This window comes from Mastigoproctus giganteus, chromosome 12 (genome assembly GCF_048544385.1).
Source record: "Mastigoproctus giganteus isolate SK-2022 chromosome 12, ASM4854438v1, whole genome shotgun sequence".
Lineage (NCBI taxonomy): Eukaryota > Metazoa > Arthropoda > Arachnida > Uropygi > Thelyphonidae > Mastigoproctus > Mastigoproctus giganteus.
In genome coordinates this window covers 143,675,408-143,693,038 of record NC_143586.1, presented here as the reverse complement: position 1 = coordinate 143,693,038, position 17,631 = coordinate 143,675,408, and the positions used below count along the sequence as shown (strand labels likewise).

Below are 17,631 nucleotides of genomic sequence, written 5' to 3'. Positions count from 1 at the left end.
TCCTTGCACCATATGGATAATAATAATCAACTTACCAGTTGATCGAAGAAAGTGTATCATACTACAAGTACGAACTCCACGCAGTACTAGAGACCCGAACCCACAAGCTGTACTGGGACCGCACCATAATAACGGATAGGACAATCCCGCTCAACAGACTGGACATAACCCTTGTAGACAAGAAGGAAAAGGCTACCTATCTGATTGACACAGCTGTACCCAACACTGGCAACCTGCAGAAAATCCATGGGAAAAAAATCATTAAGTACACAAACCTAAGACAGGAGATCAAAGAGATGTGGCATATGCAACAAGTAATGACCATCCCGATCATCGTGTCAACCATAGGTGCCAAAGACCCTACATAACAGTTATTTGGTTTTTAGGAGCATTACCAACTAATGCATATTGCTCCGGGATATGCGGTGGTCATTCCCTGACCTTTCCACATCCTCCGTATTTGGTGGTGACGGGCTCGAACCCCGGTCTAATCAAGACGCATGTGCTATGCACTGCTGCTCCTTCCCACCTGGCTACGGAGGCGCCTCCCTACATAACAGCCTAGCAGCATTAGGTCCCCAGCGAACACCTACAAGGAACTCCAGAAAGTCGCAATCCTGAACACCTCTAGGATAGTCAGAGAGTTCCTCGACCAACAGTAACACCTGGCATAACAAAACCACCCTGTGTACTTGGTAGCAATACCCCTCACGAGGTGGAAACCCCAATCAGGGAGAAATAATATAATAATAATAATGTAAAGTACTCTGTATAGGTGGCAGTAATCCCAGAGTAATGTACAAATTTGCGGTACTACACTCAGGTTAGTGGAGAATGAAATAGAGCTGGGGGGCTGATTGTGTAGTCAGATATGAAGTTTTCTGAGCAGTGCAGACAGGCTGCAAGGGTAGCTCATGGGTTCTTCTCGATGATATACAGGTATTTTGTTAGCAGGGATAAGGAGGTGATTATCCCCTTGTATAAGGCAATAGTCAGGCCACACCTTGAGTACTGCATACAGGAAGGATATAGAGCTGAACTGCTGGAACCAATACAGATAAGGGCAAGATTGGTGAGTGGAACAAAGGGTTGCTCTTACCAAGAAAGGCTTAAGTTCTTCCAATTACGGTGTCTGGAGACTAGGCACCTGTGAGGTGATCTGATTGAGTTGTATAAGACCTTAAATGGGTTGAGCAAGCTCAATGCTGATGGGATTCTTCCTCTTGCTCAGATTATGCAACTGAGGGGGTATAAATTCAAATTTAGGAAAGACAGTTATAGAATAGATGTGCATTTGGTGTGATTTCATTGATGTTTTTTAGGGATTTGTGAAAATTGTAATGACTGTTTCTCTGTCACTTTGCTTTCCTTACCTGCCAAAACAGCTGCTAGCTCTAGGACATTCACTAGATGGAAATGACCTTTAGTTGTGGCCAAAACAGCATCTTGCAGTTCTGTCATCTCACCTTTGCCTGATGAGAAATTGATCAGACATTGCTTGCAGTGTAACTTTAGACTTACTGTGCCCTTCAGCTTGCATGTATGAAACTTTTTTTGTTACACAAATATATGTTACACATGCAGGTATAAGACCCCTGCATATCTACAGTCAGGGAGGGTTGCAGTGCTTAATCTTTAAGCATGGCACTATTCACCTTATTAAAATTGATTGGCCAGTTGCACTCATGAGTTTTTGAATAAGTGGCTGCTTATGGCCTTTGATCAATGGCATGCTTGTTATGGAATTGATATAACCATTCCAGAATATGCACAAGCTATAATTAATTGGATGTTGGCATATTGACTATCATAAAAAAGTTAATGTTGTTGTAAACTCCTTTTACTACTTTGTGACCATACTGGAATATAACAAAAAACAAAACTTTGTGGGAAATGGTTTTTTCCCCCCATAGAAATCACTTAAACATTAGCAGTAGCTGATGTGTAAGTGATTGCTATGTTTCACATTGTTTTTCTCAGTCTGTATATTTTCTTTACCCAGAATGTTTATTTAACATTAGATTGGTTACAAAGTATCACAATCAGTTAAAGGAGTGCTATGCACCAAGAGTTCTGATTGTGGAGGGTATACAGCTCAACACTGGTTTCACCCAAAGAACCCTTACAATAACAAATTTTGGCCCATTAAAGCTGTATACCATAAAGATTAACAATGAGTGAATACTTTGCTTATCAATCTTGTAGCGTTCAGCCTTGGCATACTTATTGGTAAAAATACATTATGCATATAAAATGTTAATTATGTAATGAACAAAATCATTTTATAAGTGCTAAGTCCTTTTAAACTGTAAAATTTAAATGGGAAAGGAAAATATACTAAACTTATTAGAATTTTATTAGTAGCGCAGCGAATATTTTAGACAGAATAATACTTTACATGGGGTCCTCTTAACCCATTGATAGTTTCATGAAATCGTATAAAGACATCAGGAACTTTATAGCATATTTTCGCTATATTCAGTAAGGATTTTGAATATTCAATGGAGAAACTGCAGGAAATAAAAAAAAACTACCTTATAAAGTAGTTCAGATTGAAGAGTGATTTTTAAGTGAAAGTCAGAGAAAAATACCAAAAATGGAAGATGTGGATCAAAATCTCACATTGATTAGCAATGAGTTAAATGGATTCTGTAATTAGTATTATTACATTATTATTTCTACTAATATGATTTAGAGTTAATTTTAAAATATAAAATTATTTCTGTTTAACATATTAAAACTGAATGCTTAACATTTATTTTTAGACAAGAAGTGTCAAGCAATCAAATCAATCCTAGTCCAGCATTAAATGATGAGGAAGATTCAGGATTTACGTCTTATCAATCCAGAAGGTATGGAATACAAGATCCAAATTGTACTCTGGATAGCTTTGCTTCTGATCAGTTACAGTTTCAAAGTGACAGCTTTAGTGATAGGTTTAGTGACAATGCTTTTTTAAGTAGTGATGATAAATACCCAAGTCATTATGGTGGTAGTTCATCAAGGTCCTGCATTTTATCTCCTACATCCCAAAAGCGGTCAGCTTTCAGACAACCTGTTTATGCAAATGCACCCCCAAAACCAAGACGATCTGGTATGGTTGACCCATATGCTATTTCTCCTAGTGAACAGTATAGTAATAATAGTTATACTCCTCAAGACACAATTTTCAGAAACACTTGTGAAAGCTCACCTTTAAGAAGGCCTATATCAGAAGGATATTTAGAAGATATATATAACCAGTCTAGACTGTATTATGGCAATGAAGGCATTTTGTCAGATAATAGACATGTAGATCAGTGTATAATCACAGGGTTTTCAGAAGAACCAATTTATAAAGAACATCTTTCAGCCAAACACCACTTTGTTCCTGGCCACAGTGATGGCAATTCCGTTAACTACACTGAATGGAAAAAAGAATATGTAGAACAACCACCTCCAAGGCCTCACTCTGCTGATTTTCTTGAACGGGAAGCAGAAAATGAGTATATTGCTCATTATGGCAGTAGTAATGGTATTTGTCAGCCACCAAGGCCAAAGTCCAGTTTAGCGTATTATGATCCAAAACAATATTTGGCTGAAGATGACTGGAGTAGGAAAAGTGCACAGCATATAAGTGCAGAATGGCAGCAAGAACCATTTATTATCACAGATCATTCCGAACATTTTACAGAGACTGACTATTTGAACCAGCACCATGAAAATTCTTCCCAGGGGAGGCATCATATACACATCAATGACTGTTATGTAGATAGAGATAGTCTTAAGGGTGGCAAACAGCAATTATATTCATCAGATCATTCTGGCATATGCTATACGGAACAACCTTTACATTCACAAAATCATTATTTATCAGAAGCAAGAAGGCATAGAAAACATAGAGATCATTCTGTACAAAGGCAGAGACCCCTGTCAGAAGGTTATCAGGTCGGTGAAACTTTACAACAAATGCCAAATGGCATAGTAGATGTTAAAAAAGCACAATTAAGGGAAGAGTCAATGAAACGTCTCCTGGAATGGAAGCAACGTATGCTACAGTCACCACTTACAAAAAAAACTCAAAGGCTAGTCTCAGGTTCAGACAATGGTTCTGCTAATGTTGCACCTGAAAGACCACCATTACCTGAAGAATACAGAGAAAAGGTACTTCAGGAACTAGAGTGTCATGAAGCACACATTCACAGTCAGACTGCTGGCATTGTAGAAGCTGATATAAATGAGGAGAATAGTATTCATCCTGACATGGCTTGTTCAAGAGAAGTTCCAGAGCTTGTTCCTGATGTTCAAACCAAGTACGTAATTAATCAAAGTGACACCTCTATAATTAATGAAATACAGAGTGATAAAGAAGACAATTTTTTAGGTACAGTACATTCCATAGTTCCTAGTGAGATTAAGAAAACTCAGTCACCAAATGAGAACAGGGATTGCAAGGTTCACATGGCTTATTCTGAACTGCAGGACTCATCCGAACGTCAAGATGAAGTAGATTCATTAAAATATACTGCTATGACAGATGCTTTTCAGCAAAGTACAAGGTCAACTGTATGGTCACAAGGTGAGTATTAAGGCCATAATCTCTTTTTTTGAAGTACTTACTTTCTTATGCTTATGAGAAATTATTCTTATGAATGAATACTTGTTTTTTTTGCTTGTAGTAATTTTGGTGGCAGCCAGGCAGCCACTCTTTAGCATGCTCACTTCTGGTTGATACATATACATGAGCCGACCGGGCTAGCCGAGTGGGTAAAGTACCTGCCCGGCAACCCAAAGGTCGTGGGTTCAATTCCCGCCTCGGGCTTGGATCAAAGTACTGCAAAAAACCTTGGGAGGTGCAATATGGCCACAGAAGCCGATGCGCCAACAACTACCAAATGAAAAAAAAAAAAAAAAAAACATATACATGAGAAGGGATTTTTAATTCACCAGATTGAAAAACTACCTAACTTTAAGAACCATTTTCTTCAATTTGCTGGAAGAAAAACCAGATAGTTTTATCAAGCAACCTTCACTCGAGGTTGACTAATTCAGCCATAGTGAGAAGAAAGCCGAAAAATGCCCCTTCAAAAATCTATATTGATGCAATCATTTGAATTTAGTGGTTTGTTGGTCAATCTGGTAGCAAACATGTTAACTTCTACGTAGCTGAATGGCTTTTTCTGCACTGGAAAAAAAAAAAACAACCAAGTAGATAAGAAAACAAATTATATGCTTTCCTCCTCACACAGGTAAGTATCCAGTTGACCTTTGAATTTATTCAAACTGTCAACCTGCGAGGGCAGCTTGTTCCAGCTATAAACGACTCGCTGACTAAAAGAAAACTTCCTTCCTACAGTCTGATCTAAACCTGAAGCCCTGTAATTTAAATTTATGACCTCTAGTTTTGGAATTCTTTAGAACATATAGTGTTAATCGTAATGTGGCTCTGGGGTTCCCCCAACTTCACATCAGGCAATATGATGAATACAAAACTCTGTAAAGGCCAGATTTATGTAGGTTGGTGAATGTTCATGTAGTATTAGTGTGGGGTTGGTTGTGTTGTTCATCCAGCCTCTTAGCCTAGGGGGCCTGTGTTTTTGCACAAAAACCTGTAGTTTACTGTTCAGCGCCATGAGGAGTAGTAGGAAGTGTAAAGCAACTGCAGGGTGAACCCTGTGGTAGTCAAGGCTACTGACAGAGGGAGCCCAGTAAAAAAAAAATGAAAGGTTGAGGGTTATAGTGTGGAGACAGGAAGTGGGAGGGGATTAAAGTGGTAGAGGGCAAGAGGGGCAGTAGTAAAGCCAATGCCTGGTTGAAAGGGGGGGCAGAAGAGGCCCCCCACAAGGAAGAATGCCCATCCTGCCCTGGGGGTGAGAGTTGACAGTGGGGTTACCCACCAGGCAAAGGGGGGAATGGAAGAACAACCAACCCAGGTTAGTAGGAATGAAGGATCATAGGGAAAAGGGTCCCTATGTTGGAGTGCCTGCATTAATGCTCTATCCCACACTGGCCAAGGGGCAAGCCCTGTTGGTCAATGTCAGCTTTCCACACCATGCCAGCTAACTAGCAATGGCCTAGTGTCTGCTTGGATAGGTAAGGGGCCACTGCAGCCCCGTACCCATCATCCATCTGGAGTGGATGATGGGTACGGGGTTGAAATGGGGAAGGCAGGCAATTTCATCCACTCATAATCCTCATTCACTCTGCTCTCATTCTGGGTTTGTAGTTTTTTTTTTTTTTTTTACATTTTATACTGTTTTTGTGCTTTTTCCCCCCTACATTTCCTGTTAGGGTATTTAATTTTTCCCCCCTACACATCGATCTTCATTCTTATACTGAGAGGGGGGATGCAATGGTATTTAGTGTACTTATTATACCAAACATCTAATAATTAAAATTTAGTGTACTTATTATACCAAACATCTAATAATTAAAATTTAGTGTTTAGAGACTAAGGGTTAGTAAATACTTAAATTAATCAATATATGGTTTGCAACTTTTCACACTCAAAGACATACTCTCATTTATTCTGCTGCCATTTGTCTCATTTACTCAATTCTTTCTTACTGCACTGCTCTACCCTGGCACTTCAAATTACTATTATTTTTCAGTTAAAGTGCAGCAGCCCTGGCTACAAATCTTTCTATCCACAGGGATGCAGTGTTTGTGTTGTTAGTATATAGTCAAGATTGTGTTAATATTTCTAATAAATATATTGTTGTTATTTATATGTTCTTGTGGCTAATTTCTTTCATTTCTTCACTTACTCCCATTTACCATAACATTCATTCACTCTCTCTCTTGCTCCCTTGCTGGGTCACTCTCTTCCACCAAAACTAACATTCATTCCCTTTTAGCACAATTCTTATTTCACTCTGTCATTCAGTGCCCAGCCCATTCTCTCAGTCTTTCACACTGTCATTCTTTCCTTCCATTCTTTCATTCGACATTGCATCCCCTTGCTGTTAGCTTACTATTATTTTTCAGCTAAGCCGCTTCCCTGGCTGCCTGTACATCTCCCTCCTCTACATGTTTACTTATTTGTTGTGGGCCCCAGGTCCCCCACTAGGGGCAGGGTAATCCTGGGAGGGCCCAAGTCAATATGGTTTAGTCAAATTTGGGTATCTGCGAAGGAGCTGGATACAGCTACCCTGTCAGTTTAGAAATTCATCTGCACTTGGTGAGAGACTTGGGCACTTTGGCTATGGAATGTTTTGCTGTGGGGGCTCTAAGGCTGTCTCTGGATATTTCTATGCATTTCAAATACTTTTTATGTAAAGCTTGTGAAAGCTTTATAATTGGGTTCTTGGTATATCATAAATTATACATTCATAGAGAATGTGTGCCCAGTCTTCACTTTCGCCACAGGTACAGTTTGGGTCCTAAGGAAGTTAATTTAGCCTTTAGGGAGCCATGACCTGTCAATATAAATGTTGTGTAAAGTCCAGGGATGTACTACTTTGGTGGCTTTGGACTAACCATTGCCACCTGTGGGAGAAACCTTTTGGTAACCAGACCTCTGGTTTCCTGCTCCCAATTTGTTTGCATAGCTCACGGAGCTTTGTGGCTATTCTCTTTCTTTCTTCAGCCTTGATGGCGTTGGCTGTGTCAAGGGCTATTCCGAGAAATTCTGTGGATATGCGCTTTTTAATCCTGTAATATAAGCCTATTTTGGCTACTTCCAAATAAAGTGGGAGAGCACCAGCTAACACCTGCAGTGCTTGTGCACCACCAAATATGGAGGATGCGGAAAGGTCAGGGAATGACCACCGCATATTCCCGGAGCAATATGGCCTTAGTTGCTAATGCTCCTAAAAACCAAATGACAAACAAACAAGCAGTGCTTGTGTGTGTGTGCCCACAGTGCAACATGCTCTGGCGACAGTGAGAAGTATTGTTCTCTGAATTGTCTCTAATTTGTTCCTTTTTCTGACTATGGTCTTGCAGATAAATCATGCACCAGCTCCATAGGTGATGATGGGCAAAGAATACTGCTCGATATATGATTTCCAGGATTCTTCTTTTGAGCCCCCAGTCAGCTTGACTGATCCTGGCAATCATGCATACGTAGTTTCTCACCTTTTTTCCAAGTATGCCAAATGGGGATAAAAAGTTAATTTTGGGTTGAAAACAATCTCTAGGTATTTTAGTTCTGATACCATTTTTATGGTTTTTCCATTAATATTAGTTTGAGGGGGCCGGGGCCTACTTAGGTTTCCTTTCAAAAGTGTAGATTTAGTTTTTTTCAGGTGATATCCTGAACATGTGCATTTGTGCCCACTCCTGCAGTTGCACGAGGGTGGCATTTAAGAGTAAAGTGGAGGATAAATTGTTGAAGTTAAACTTTAGAAAGGCACCAGGTGTGGATGGATCTATCCAGTTATATTAAAGGAAATGAGCAAACCCTTAGCCATAATTATGAAAGCTTCCTTGGACTCAGGGAAGGTCCCCCATGGACTTGAGATGTGAAAAAGTGTTCCAAATTCACAAAGGGGGATCAAAGGGTGGCACGAGTAATTACAGACCTGGTAGTCTAACTTCTGTTCCAAGGAAAATAATGGAGTCATTGGTTAAGGAAGCGATTCAGGATCATCTGGAGAAGACTGCAGTTATAGTTCAGACATAGCATGGGTTTGTTAAAGGGATGTTTTGTCTGGCAAATTTGATTGGATACTATGATATGATCATAAAAGAACTGGATGCAAAAAATAATTTTGATATCATATACTTGGATTTTAGGAAAGCTTTTGATACTGTGGCACATAAAAGACTATTGTACAAAATTGGAGCAGTATGGCAATAAGGGGAAGTTGCTACAATGGATAAAAGGATGGTTGAGTGGAAGAAGACAGAGAGTGGTTATCAGTGGACACGGCTCTTCGTGGACTAATGTTATTAGTGGAGTCCCACAGGTTTCAGTGTTGGGCCCACTGTTTTGTATATTTATCAATGATATTGATGAAGGTATGTCAGGCTTAGTGTCAAAGTTTGCAGACGATACGAAGTTGGCAGTTAATGACAACAACGATAGTTCAGTCAGTCCTCTTATAACACGTGTTTACACTACACAAATTCGATCATACACGATTTATAAATAGGGGAACGATATCTTATATAACACAAACCGAATTCGCTTATGCACGATTCGCCTTTGTGTTTACAAGAAATGGCAGTCAAATGCGAAATCACCCCAACTGAACGCAACACGATAGGAATGAAGAGAAGATTCCGAAAATGTATTTGTTTTTTTATGTCAGTGAAGGGGAAACACATTTCACCATAATAACGTAAAAACCAACACAATTCCAGCTATCAGTATAATTGCAAATGCAATTAGATCGAGTTTACTACCAGTTTATAACAGATTCCACTAGCAGGAACGCAACTGGAAATTGTTTTTATTGTTTTATGGTAGTAACCCCTAGAAATGTGCTTTAGTAAAATGTGAGGTGTTAATAGTGTATCTCTGCCCTTATGGAGTTGTTTATTCAGTTGCTACATGCACGCAGCTTTGTTTATGTGTATCAAGCGTGCCTCCTCATTGTGTAATTGTGCTTTATTCCCTAAAAATGAGTAAAATACTTAAAAGGTTCATGAAAAGGAAGCGTCCTGGTGAAGACACTGCAGATTCAGAGAGAAAAAGAAAAGCAATATCGATAAACAGAGGCGGACTGGGTCAAAAATTCTTACCCGGGAAAATTTGTAGGGGCCTCATACTAGCGTTTATGGCCAAAATCACACCGGGGAGGCTTATGGCCAGTCCGCCTCTGTGGATAGAGAAAAAATATGAAATTATGAAACGCTTTGAGCGAAATGAAAGACCATGTAATATTGCACGTGCTACAGACCTAAATGAGGCAACCCCGAGAATTACAAAGAATGCAGAGAAAATAAAAACAAATTTCATAGCAGGAACAACTCAAAGTGTAATTAAAATCCATTAGATTAAGACACAAAGAATTGGAAGAGATGGAACAGCTGTCATCTGTTTGGATAGAAAATCAAACAAAAAACAAGTTTGCTTATGATAGAAGCAAAGGCATTAGCAATATTTTATTATGTAATAATCGTAATAAAATACGTAAGTATTTTATTACCATTATTTATTGTGTTTGGTAATGTTTTGGTTACAAATGTGTGTTCAATCTTGGGTGGTCGGCACCTAACCCTATTTTTCCCATAGGGCCTGTTGTTTATATTGCATGATTTTGCATTGCACGAGGGTTTCTAGAAACGCAACTATCGTGCTATACGAGGACTGACTGTACACTACTGCAGCAGGATATGGAAAAGTTGAGCAGATGGGCTGAGAGGTGGCAACTGAAGTTTAACATTGACAAATGTAAAGTACTGCATATGGGTAGCAGTAACCCCAGAATAATGTATCGAAAGGACCTGGGGGTAATTGTACAGTTAGATATGATTTCTGAGCAGCACAGACAGGCTGCAAGAGTAGCCTTGGTGCCTTGTCGATATACAGGAATTTTGCTAGCTGGGATAAGGGGATGACACAATAGGAGGAGTACATGTTAAGGGCCTTGTCAATCAGTTCGGTGCTGGGATTGGGCAAGGCTCATGGGGTAGAATTTTTCTCAGCGTGGTCTTTGCTTGTTAACAGGAATGACTGTTTTTACAGGGATAGGGTACAGTTAAATAGAAGGGATGCAAGAATATTTGCTGATGCTATTGAGGCAGTGATACGTGGATTGGAAAACTGTTAGCTTCAAGGGATACACAGACTAATATATTAACCGGAGCTGCAGGAAGCGGTGAAGATGATTCTTGCACTGCTTCTATTGGAAAATGCAGCATCCTGGAAAGCAAGGTGTGGGGGATTTCAAGCTCTGCTGTATGGAACCAGCAGATACATGGGCTATTATTATTATTCGTTATTTGGTTTTTTTTAGGAGCATTAGCAACTAAGGCCATATTGCTCCGGGATATGCGGTGGTCATTCCTTGACCTTTCCGCATACTCCGTATTTGGTGGTGACGGGCTTGAACCCCGGTCTAATCAAGAAGCATGTGCTACGCACTGCTGCTCCTTCCCACCTGGCTACGGAGGCGCCCCTGATAGATACATGGGCTGTGTTAGGGTAACTAAGAGTAAGAACATGTGCATGTATACTTGCATGTACATTAATCCTAGGAGCATTGTAAAACTTGAATTTGAAGTACTGATTAAGTGATCAAATGCAGACATTGTAGAGATAGCAGAGACATGGTGTCACTTAGACATAAGCGATACTGAATTTGAATATGGCAAGTACAATGTATACAGGGCAGGAGGGAGTATGCTCTTGGTTAAGAAGCATGTTAAATCTAAGGCAATGCTTCCAGTCATCCATGGGTGATCAGTGCAATGTGGAGTCATTTTGGTATGATTTAATCACTGAAAAAACAGAATTTTGAATAGGGGGTGTGTTAATGACTGTGAGGTTTATACCGAACAGCTATACAGAGAAATAGTGAGTCGGTAAATTAATGTCTGATAATAAGTGGGTTTAACTTTCTACACATTGACTGGAATTTGTAGGTTGGTTACTCCACATTCTAGCAAGACTTTTTGTAGATTCAGCAGCAGCATGTTAGAGAAGCAACCAGAGGAAGCAATACTCTTGATCAGGTTATCGGCAGTCATTAGCATTAGCAAAGGCACATGATGCAAGAAAGCAAGCTTATATAGCATCAGCCAAAAAAAAAAAAAAAAACCCTTATTTTACTCATCTACTCGCTCCAAATCTTTGTCAAGTTCTGCCTTGAATCTATTTAAGCTATCAACTTCTACAACAACAGATGGAAGTTTGTTCCAGCAATCAACCACCCGCTGGCTAAAGGCAAACTTCCGCACATCTCTCCTACAACTGTCTTTCCTCAATTTGAATTTATGCCCTCTCAGACGATTATTCTGAGCAAGAGGAATAATCCCATCCGCATTGAGCATGCTCAAACCATTCAAAGCTTTATACATCTCAGTCAGATTACCTCGCAGCTGCCTAGTCTCTAGACAATGTAATTTGCAAAACTTAAGCCTTTCTTTGTATGAGCAACCATTCACTAATCTTGTTGTAGCAACCAAACGCTAATTGGTTGGAAAATGTTAATTGTTCCATTCACTTATCTTGTTGCCCTTCTCTGTACTCGTTCCAACAGCACTACATCCTTCTTAAAATGAGGCCTCCAGACCTGTATACAGTACTCAATGTGTGGCCCAACCATTGCCTTATACAAGGGAATAATCACCTCCTTATCTCTGCTAGAAAAATTCCTGTATATCATTGACAAGACACCATGAACTACTCTTGCAGACCATCCGCACTGCTCAGAAAACTTCATAACTGCCTGCATAATTGCCTCCAGGTCCTTTTCATTCTCTACCACTGTCAGTGTGGTACCACAGAGTTGATACATTACTCTGGGATTACTGCTTCCCATATGTAGTACTTTACATTTGTCAATGTTAAACTTCATTTGCCACTTCTCAGCCCATCTGCTCAACTTTTCTAGATCCTGTTGCAGCAGTGTACTGTTATTAGTATCATTAACAACCCTGCCAACCTTTGTATCGTCTGCAAACTTGGACATTAAGCCTGATATACCATCATCAATATCATTTATAAATACAGAAAAACAACAATGGACCAAACACTGAACCCTGAGGGACTCCACTAATAACATTAGTCCACGAAGAGCAGTGTCAACCAACCCTTCTAAATGCATTAAGAATCTGCAGGTAAAAGATCCACTGGGTGACAGCAATCACAGTGTAGTAATGTGTAATTTAATTATAGACATAACTACTGTCATGGGTAAAGGGAAAGGTTTTAGCTTTCAAAAGGGCAACTGCAGTGGTCTCAGTTTTTAAATTCTATGCAGTGAGAAAGACTGATGATGTTACAAACAACAAACTCTAAATAGGAAGCATTCAAAGAAGTAATCATAGAAGCTACAAGGTTTTTCATACCAATGAAGAAATACAGTTCAATGCTTAGACCTAAATGGATGTCAGATGAACTATTAGCATTAGTATTAGCATTGGTAGAGGCATTTGATGCAAGAAAGCAAGCTTATGCAGCATCAGCCAAAAAAAAAAAAGAAAAAAAAAAAAACAAAAACTTCCACTTCACCCCTCTGTTCGTTCAAAATACCTGTCCAGCTGAGCCTTAAACTTATTTAGGCTATCAACTTCCACGACAAGGGATGGAAGTCTGTTCCACCAACCAACCACCCGCTGGCTAAAGGCAAATTTCTGCACGTCTATCCTACATCTGTCTTTCCTCAATTTCAATTTATGCCCTCTCAGGTGATTATTCTGAGCGAGAGGAAGAATCCCATCAGCATTGAGCATGCTCAAACCATTCAAGGCTTTATACACCTCTATCAGATCACCTCGCTGGTGCCTAGTCACCAGACACTGTAATTTACAAAACTTAAGCCTTTCTTCGTAAGAGCACCCCTTTGTTCCATTCACTAATCTTGTTGCCCTTCTCTGTACTCATTCCAGCAGCTCTACATCCTTCTTGAAATGAGGCCTCCAGACCTGTATACAGTACTCTAGGTGTGGCCTGACCATTGCCTTATACAAGGGAATAATCACCTCCTTATCCCAGCTAGAAAAATTCCTATATATCATTGACAATACACCACGAGCTACTCTTGCACCCGTCTGCACTGCTCAGAGAACTTCATATCTGCCTGCACAACCACCTCCAGGTCCCTTTCATTCTCTACCCCTGTCAGTGTAGTACCACAGAGTTGATACGTTGCTCTGGGGTTGCTGTTTCCCATGTGTAGTACTTTACATTTGTCAATGTTAAACTTCATTTGCCACCTCTCAGTCCATCTGCTCAACTTTTCCAGATCCTGTTGCAGCAGCATAGTGTCAGTAGTGTCCTTGACAACCCTGCCTACCTTTGTATCGTCTGCAAACTTCGACATTAAGCTTGATATACCATCATCAATATCATTTATGAATACAGAAAACAATAATGGACCCAACACTGAGCTCTGAGGGACTCCACTAATAACATTAGTCCACGACGAGCAGTGTCCATTGATTACCACTCTGTCTTTTCCCCCTCAGCCACCCCTTTATCCACAGCAGCAATTTGCCTCCAATGTCACACTGCTCCAATTTGTGCAGCAGTCTTCCATGTGCAACAGTATCAAAAGCCTTTCTAAGATCCAAGTATATAATATCAAAGTTATTCCCTGTATCCAGTTCCTTTGTGACTGCATCATAGTATCCAATCAAATTGGTCAGGCAAGACTTCCCCTTAACAAAACCATGCTGTGTCCGAGCTATAACTGAAGTCTTGTCTAAATGATCCTGCAGTGCTTCTTTAACTAGTGCGTCCATTAATTTTCCTGGAACAGAAGTTAAACTCACAGGTCTATATTTACTTGTGTCAGCCTTTGATCCTCCTTTGTGAATTGGGGTCACATTTGCACATCTCCAGTCTGTGGGTACCTCCCCTGAGTCCAAGGAAGCTCTCATAATTATGGCTAAGGGTTTGCTTACTTCCTCTGCTGCCTCCTTTAATATAACTGAAAAGATCCCATCCACCCCGGGTGCCTTTCTTGTGTTTATCTTCAACAATTTCTCCTCCACTTTACTCTCAGTTATTACAAGAATCTCTAGCTTACTGCTAGAGTTGAATACACCTCTGGCTTTCCAGTCGCTAAATAACTCCTCATGTGTGAATGTAGATGCAAAATATTCATTTAGTTTGTTAGTTACCTAAGCAGGATCATCAACAGTTGACCCATCGATATCAAGTGGACCAATCTTGATTCATCCCCTTCCTTCTAGAGTTTACATAAGTAAAGAACTCTTTGCTGTTTTTCTTTGCATCCCTTGCCAAAGATATCTCGTAATCTGCCTTCGCCTGCCTAACCTCCTTTGTAACTTGGTTACAGATCAACTTGTATCTATCATAGGCTTCTGTGTCATGTGTTAATTTGTATGTATCCCATGCATGTTTCTTCTCTGCCATATGCCTCATCAGTTCATCTGACATCCATTTAGGTCTAAACCTTGAACAATATTTCTTAGTTGGTATGTAAAGCCTAGTAGCTTCCAAGATAAGTTCTTTGAATGCTTCCCATTTTGCATTTGCTGTTGGTAACATCATCATCAGTTGGTCCCACTGTATATAGAATTTAAAAATTGTCTCAGTCCATCGTAGTCGCCTTTACAAAAGCAATAACCCTTCCCTTTACCCCTAATGGTAGTTACCTCTTTGAGTAAATCCCACTTCAGCACACTGTGATCACTGCCACCTAGTGGTTCATTTATCTGCAGATTCTTAATGCATGAAGAATCACTGCTGATAATCAAATCAAGAGTATTCCTCCCTCTAGTTGCCTCCCAAACATGCTGATGTAGAAAGCAATCATCCAATAAATCCACAAAAGCCTTGCTAGTATGTGAGTGACCAGCCTCCAAATTCCAGTCAATATCTGGGAAATTAAAATCTCCCATTATAAGACTCTCTGATTTACTGGCCCACTCTATTTCCCTGTACAGTTCCTTATTGTTCTCATCAGAGTCATTAGGCCTATAGCACACTCCTACTCTCAATTTTGATCTCCCAATGCTTATGTCACACCAAACTGACTCGACACTGCACTGTCCAGTGATGTCCATTGGCTTCACTTCCTTGGATTTTATGTATTTCTTAACTAATAGCATAACCCCTCCTCCCTTACTATACAGTCTATCCTTTCTGTAGACGTTGTCCCCAAATTCCAGTTCTGCATTCCTTATATCTGTGTGACACCACATCTCTGATATCCCAACAATATCTGCCTTTGATGTTTTGAGCAATACCTCAAATTCATCAAATTTATTTACTAAACTCCTAGCATTGGTGTACACGCAAGTATACATGCACCTATTTCTATTGAGACAAGTGGAAGTGAAGAAAAGTGCATTGGATGCATATATATATTATCAGGTGATTCAGTAGCCTATGGTAGATAATAAATTAGTCTGTAATCAAGTTAAAAGGAGGTCAGGCAAGCTGAGGCAGATTATGAGAAGTATGTGGCAAAAAATGCAAAGAAAAGCAGAAAGACTTGTGTGCTTATATTAAGAGTAGAAGGAAGGGATTGAATCACATTGGACCACTTGATGTCAGTGGGTTAACTGTTGATGATCCTGCTCAAGTTGTCGACATATTCAATAGGTACTTTGGCATCTACATTCATACATGAAAAATTCTTTAGCGGAGCAGATACCAGAAGTTTATTAAACTCGAGTGGGGAACTTAATGACTTTGTGATAACTGAAAGGAAAATGGAAGAGGACTTATTGAAGATGAACATAAAAATGGTGCCTGTGGTGGTTGGGATCTATCCAATCATATTAAGAGAGGTAAGCAAGCCTTTAGCCATGATTACGAGAGAGGCTTTTGTTAAAGGGAGGTTCCTATGGACTGGAGATGTGTGAATGTATCCCCAATTCATAAAGGGGGATCAAAAGGTGACATGAATAATTACAAATCTGTTAGCTTAATGTCTGTTCCAGGAAAATAATGGAGTCGTTTAAAGAAGTAATGCAGGACCGTCTGGACAGAAATGTAATTATACTGCAATCATAACACAGATTTTTCAAGGGCCGGTCTTGTCTAACCAATCTTGTAGGTTACTATGATGCACTGACCAAGGAACTGGAAAAAAAATATATAAATTTGACTTCATATACTTGAATTTCAGGAAGGCTTTTGATACTGTTGCACATAAATGATTGTTGTACAAACTGGAGAAATTTGGCATTAAAGGCAAGTTACTATTATGGTTAAAGAGATTTAAGTGGTAGAAGACAGAGAGTCATTATCAATGGGCACTGCTCTTTGTGGACTATTATTATCAGTGGAGTTTCCTAAGGTTCAGTGCTGGGCCCATTGTTGTTTTCAATCTTTATTAATGATATTGATGAACTTATATCAGGCTTAACATCAAAGTTTGCAGATAATACTAAGTTTGGCAGAGTGGTTAATGACAGTAATCAGGGTGAGCTGTTGCAACAAGATCTAAGAAAATTGGGCCAATGGGCTGATAAATGGCAGTTGAAGTTTAACATTGACAAATGCAAAGTACTTCATATGGGTAGGAGTAATCCCAGAGTAACTGATAAACTGTGTGGTACTACACTCGGGGTAGTGGAAAATGAAAAAGACCTGGGTGTTATTTTTCAGTCAGATATGAAATTCTCTGATTAGATATGCTGCCAGGATAGCTCATAGGAATAAGGAGGTGATTATCTCTTTGCACAAGGCCATGGTTAGGCCACATCTTGGGTATTGGCTCTTTGTACAAGGCCATGGTTAGGTCACATCTTGGGTATTGTATACAGGTCTTGGAAGCCTTACTTTAGGAAGGATGTAGATCTGCTTTAAAGGGCAACCAGATTGGTGAAGGGAACGGCGCTCTTATCTAGAAAGGTTTCAGTTCTGCAAATTGCAGCGTCTAGAGACTAAGCACCTGTGATCTAATTGAGGTATTTAAAGTCTTGAATGGATTGAGTAAGCTGAACGTGAATGGCATTCTTCCTCTTGTTGGGACTATACCCATGAGGGTGGATAAATTTAGGTTAAGGAAGGATGGTTGCAGGATAGATGCATGGATGATGTTTGCTTTGAGCCAGCAG

General features: G+C 39.8%; 1 protein-coding gene across 3 annotated transcripts in view; it reads left to right on the top strand.

Annotated features, from left to right (window-relative positions):
- Positions 1–17,631, top strand: part of kmr (pleckstrin homology domain-containing family A member kramer) — a 666,551-nt gene that overhangs the window by 284,098 nt on the left and 364,822 nt on the right. For all 3 annotated transcript variants that reach the window (XM_090386565.1, XM_090386564.1, XM_090386566.1), the window contains exon 8: positions 2,766–4,558. In XM_090386565.1, the coding sequence (XP_090242691.1) occupies positions 2,766–4,558 (1,793 nt within the window). The remainder of the gene's footprint in view (positions 1–2,765; positions 4,559–17,631) is intronic.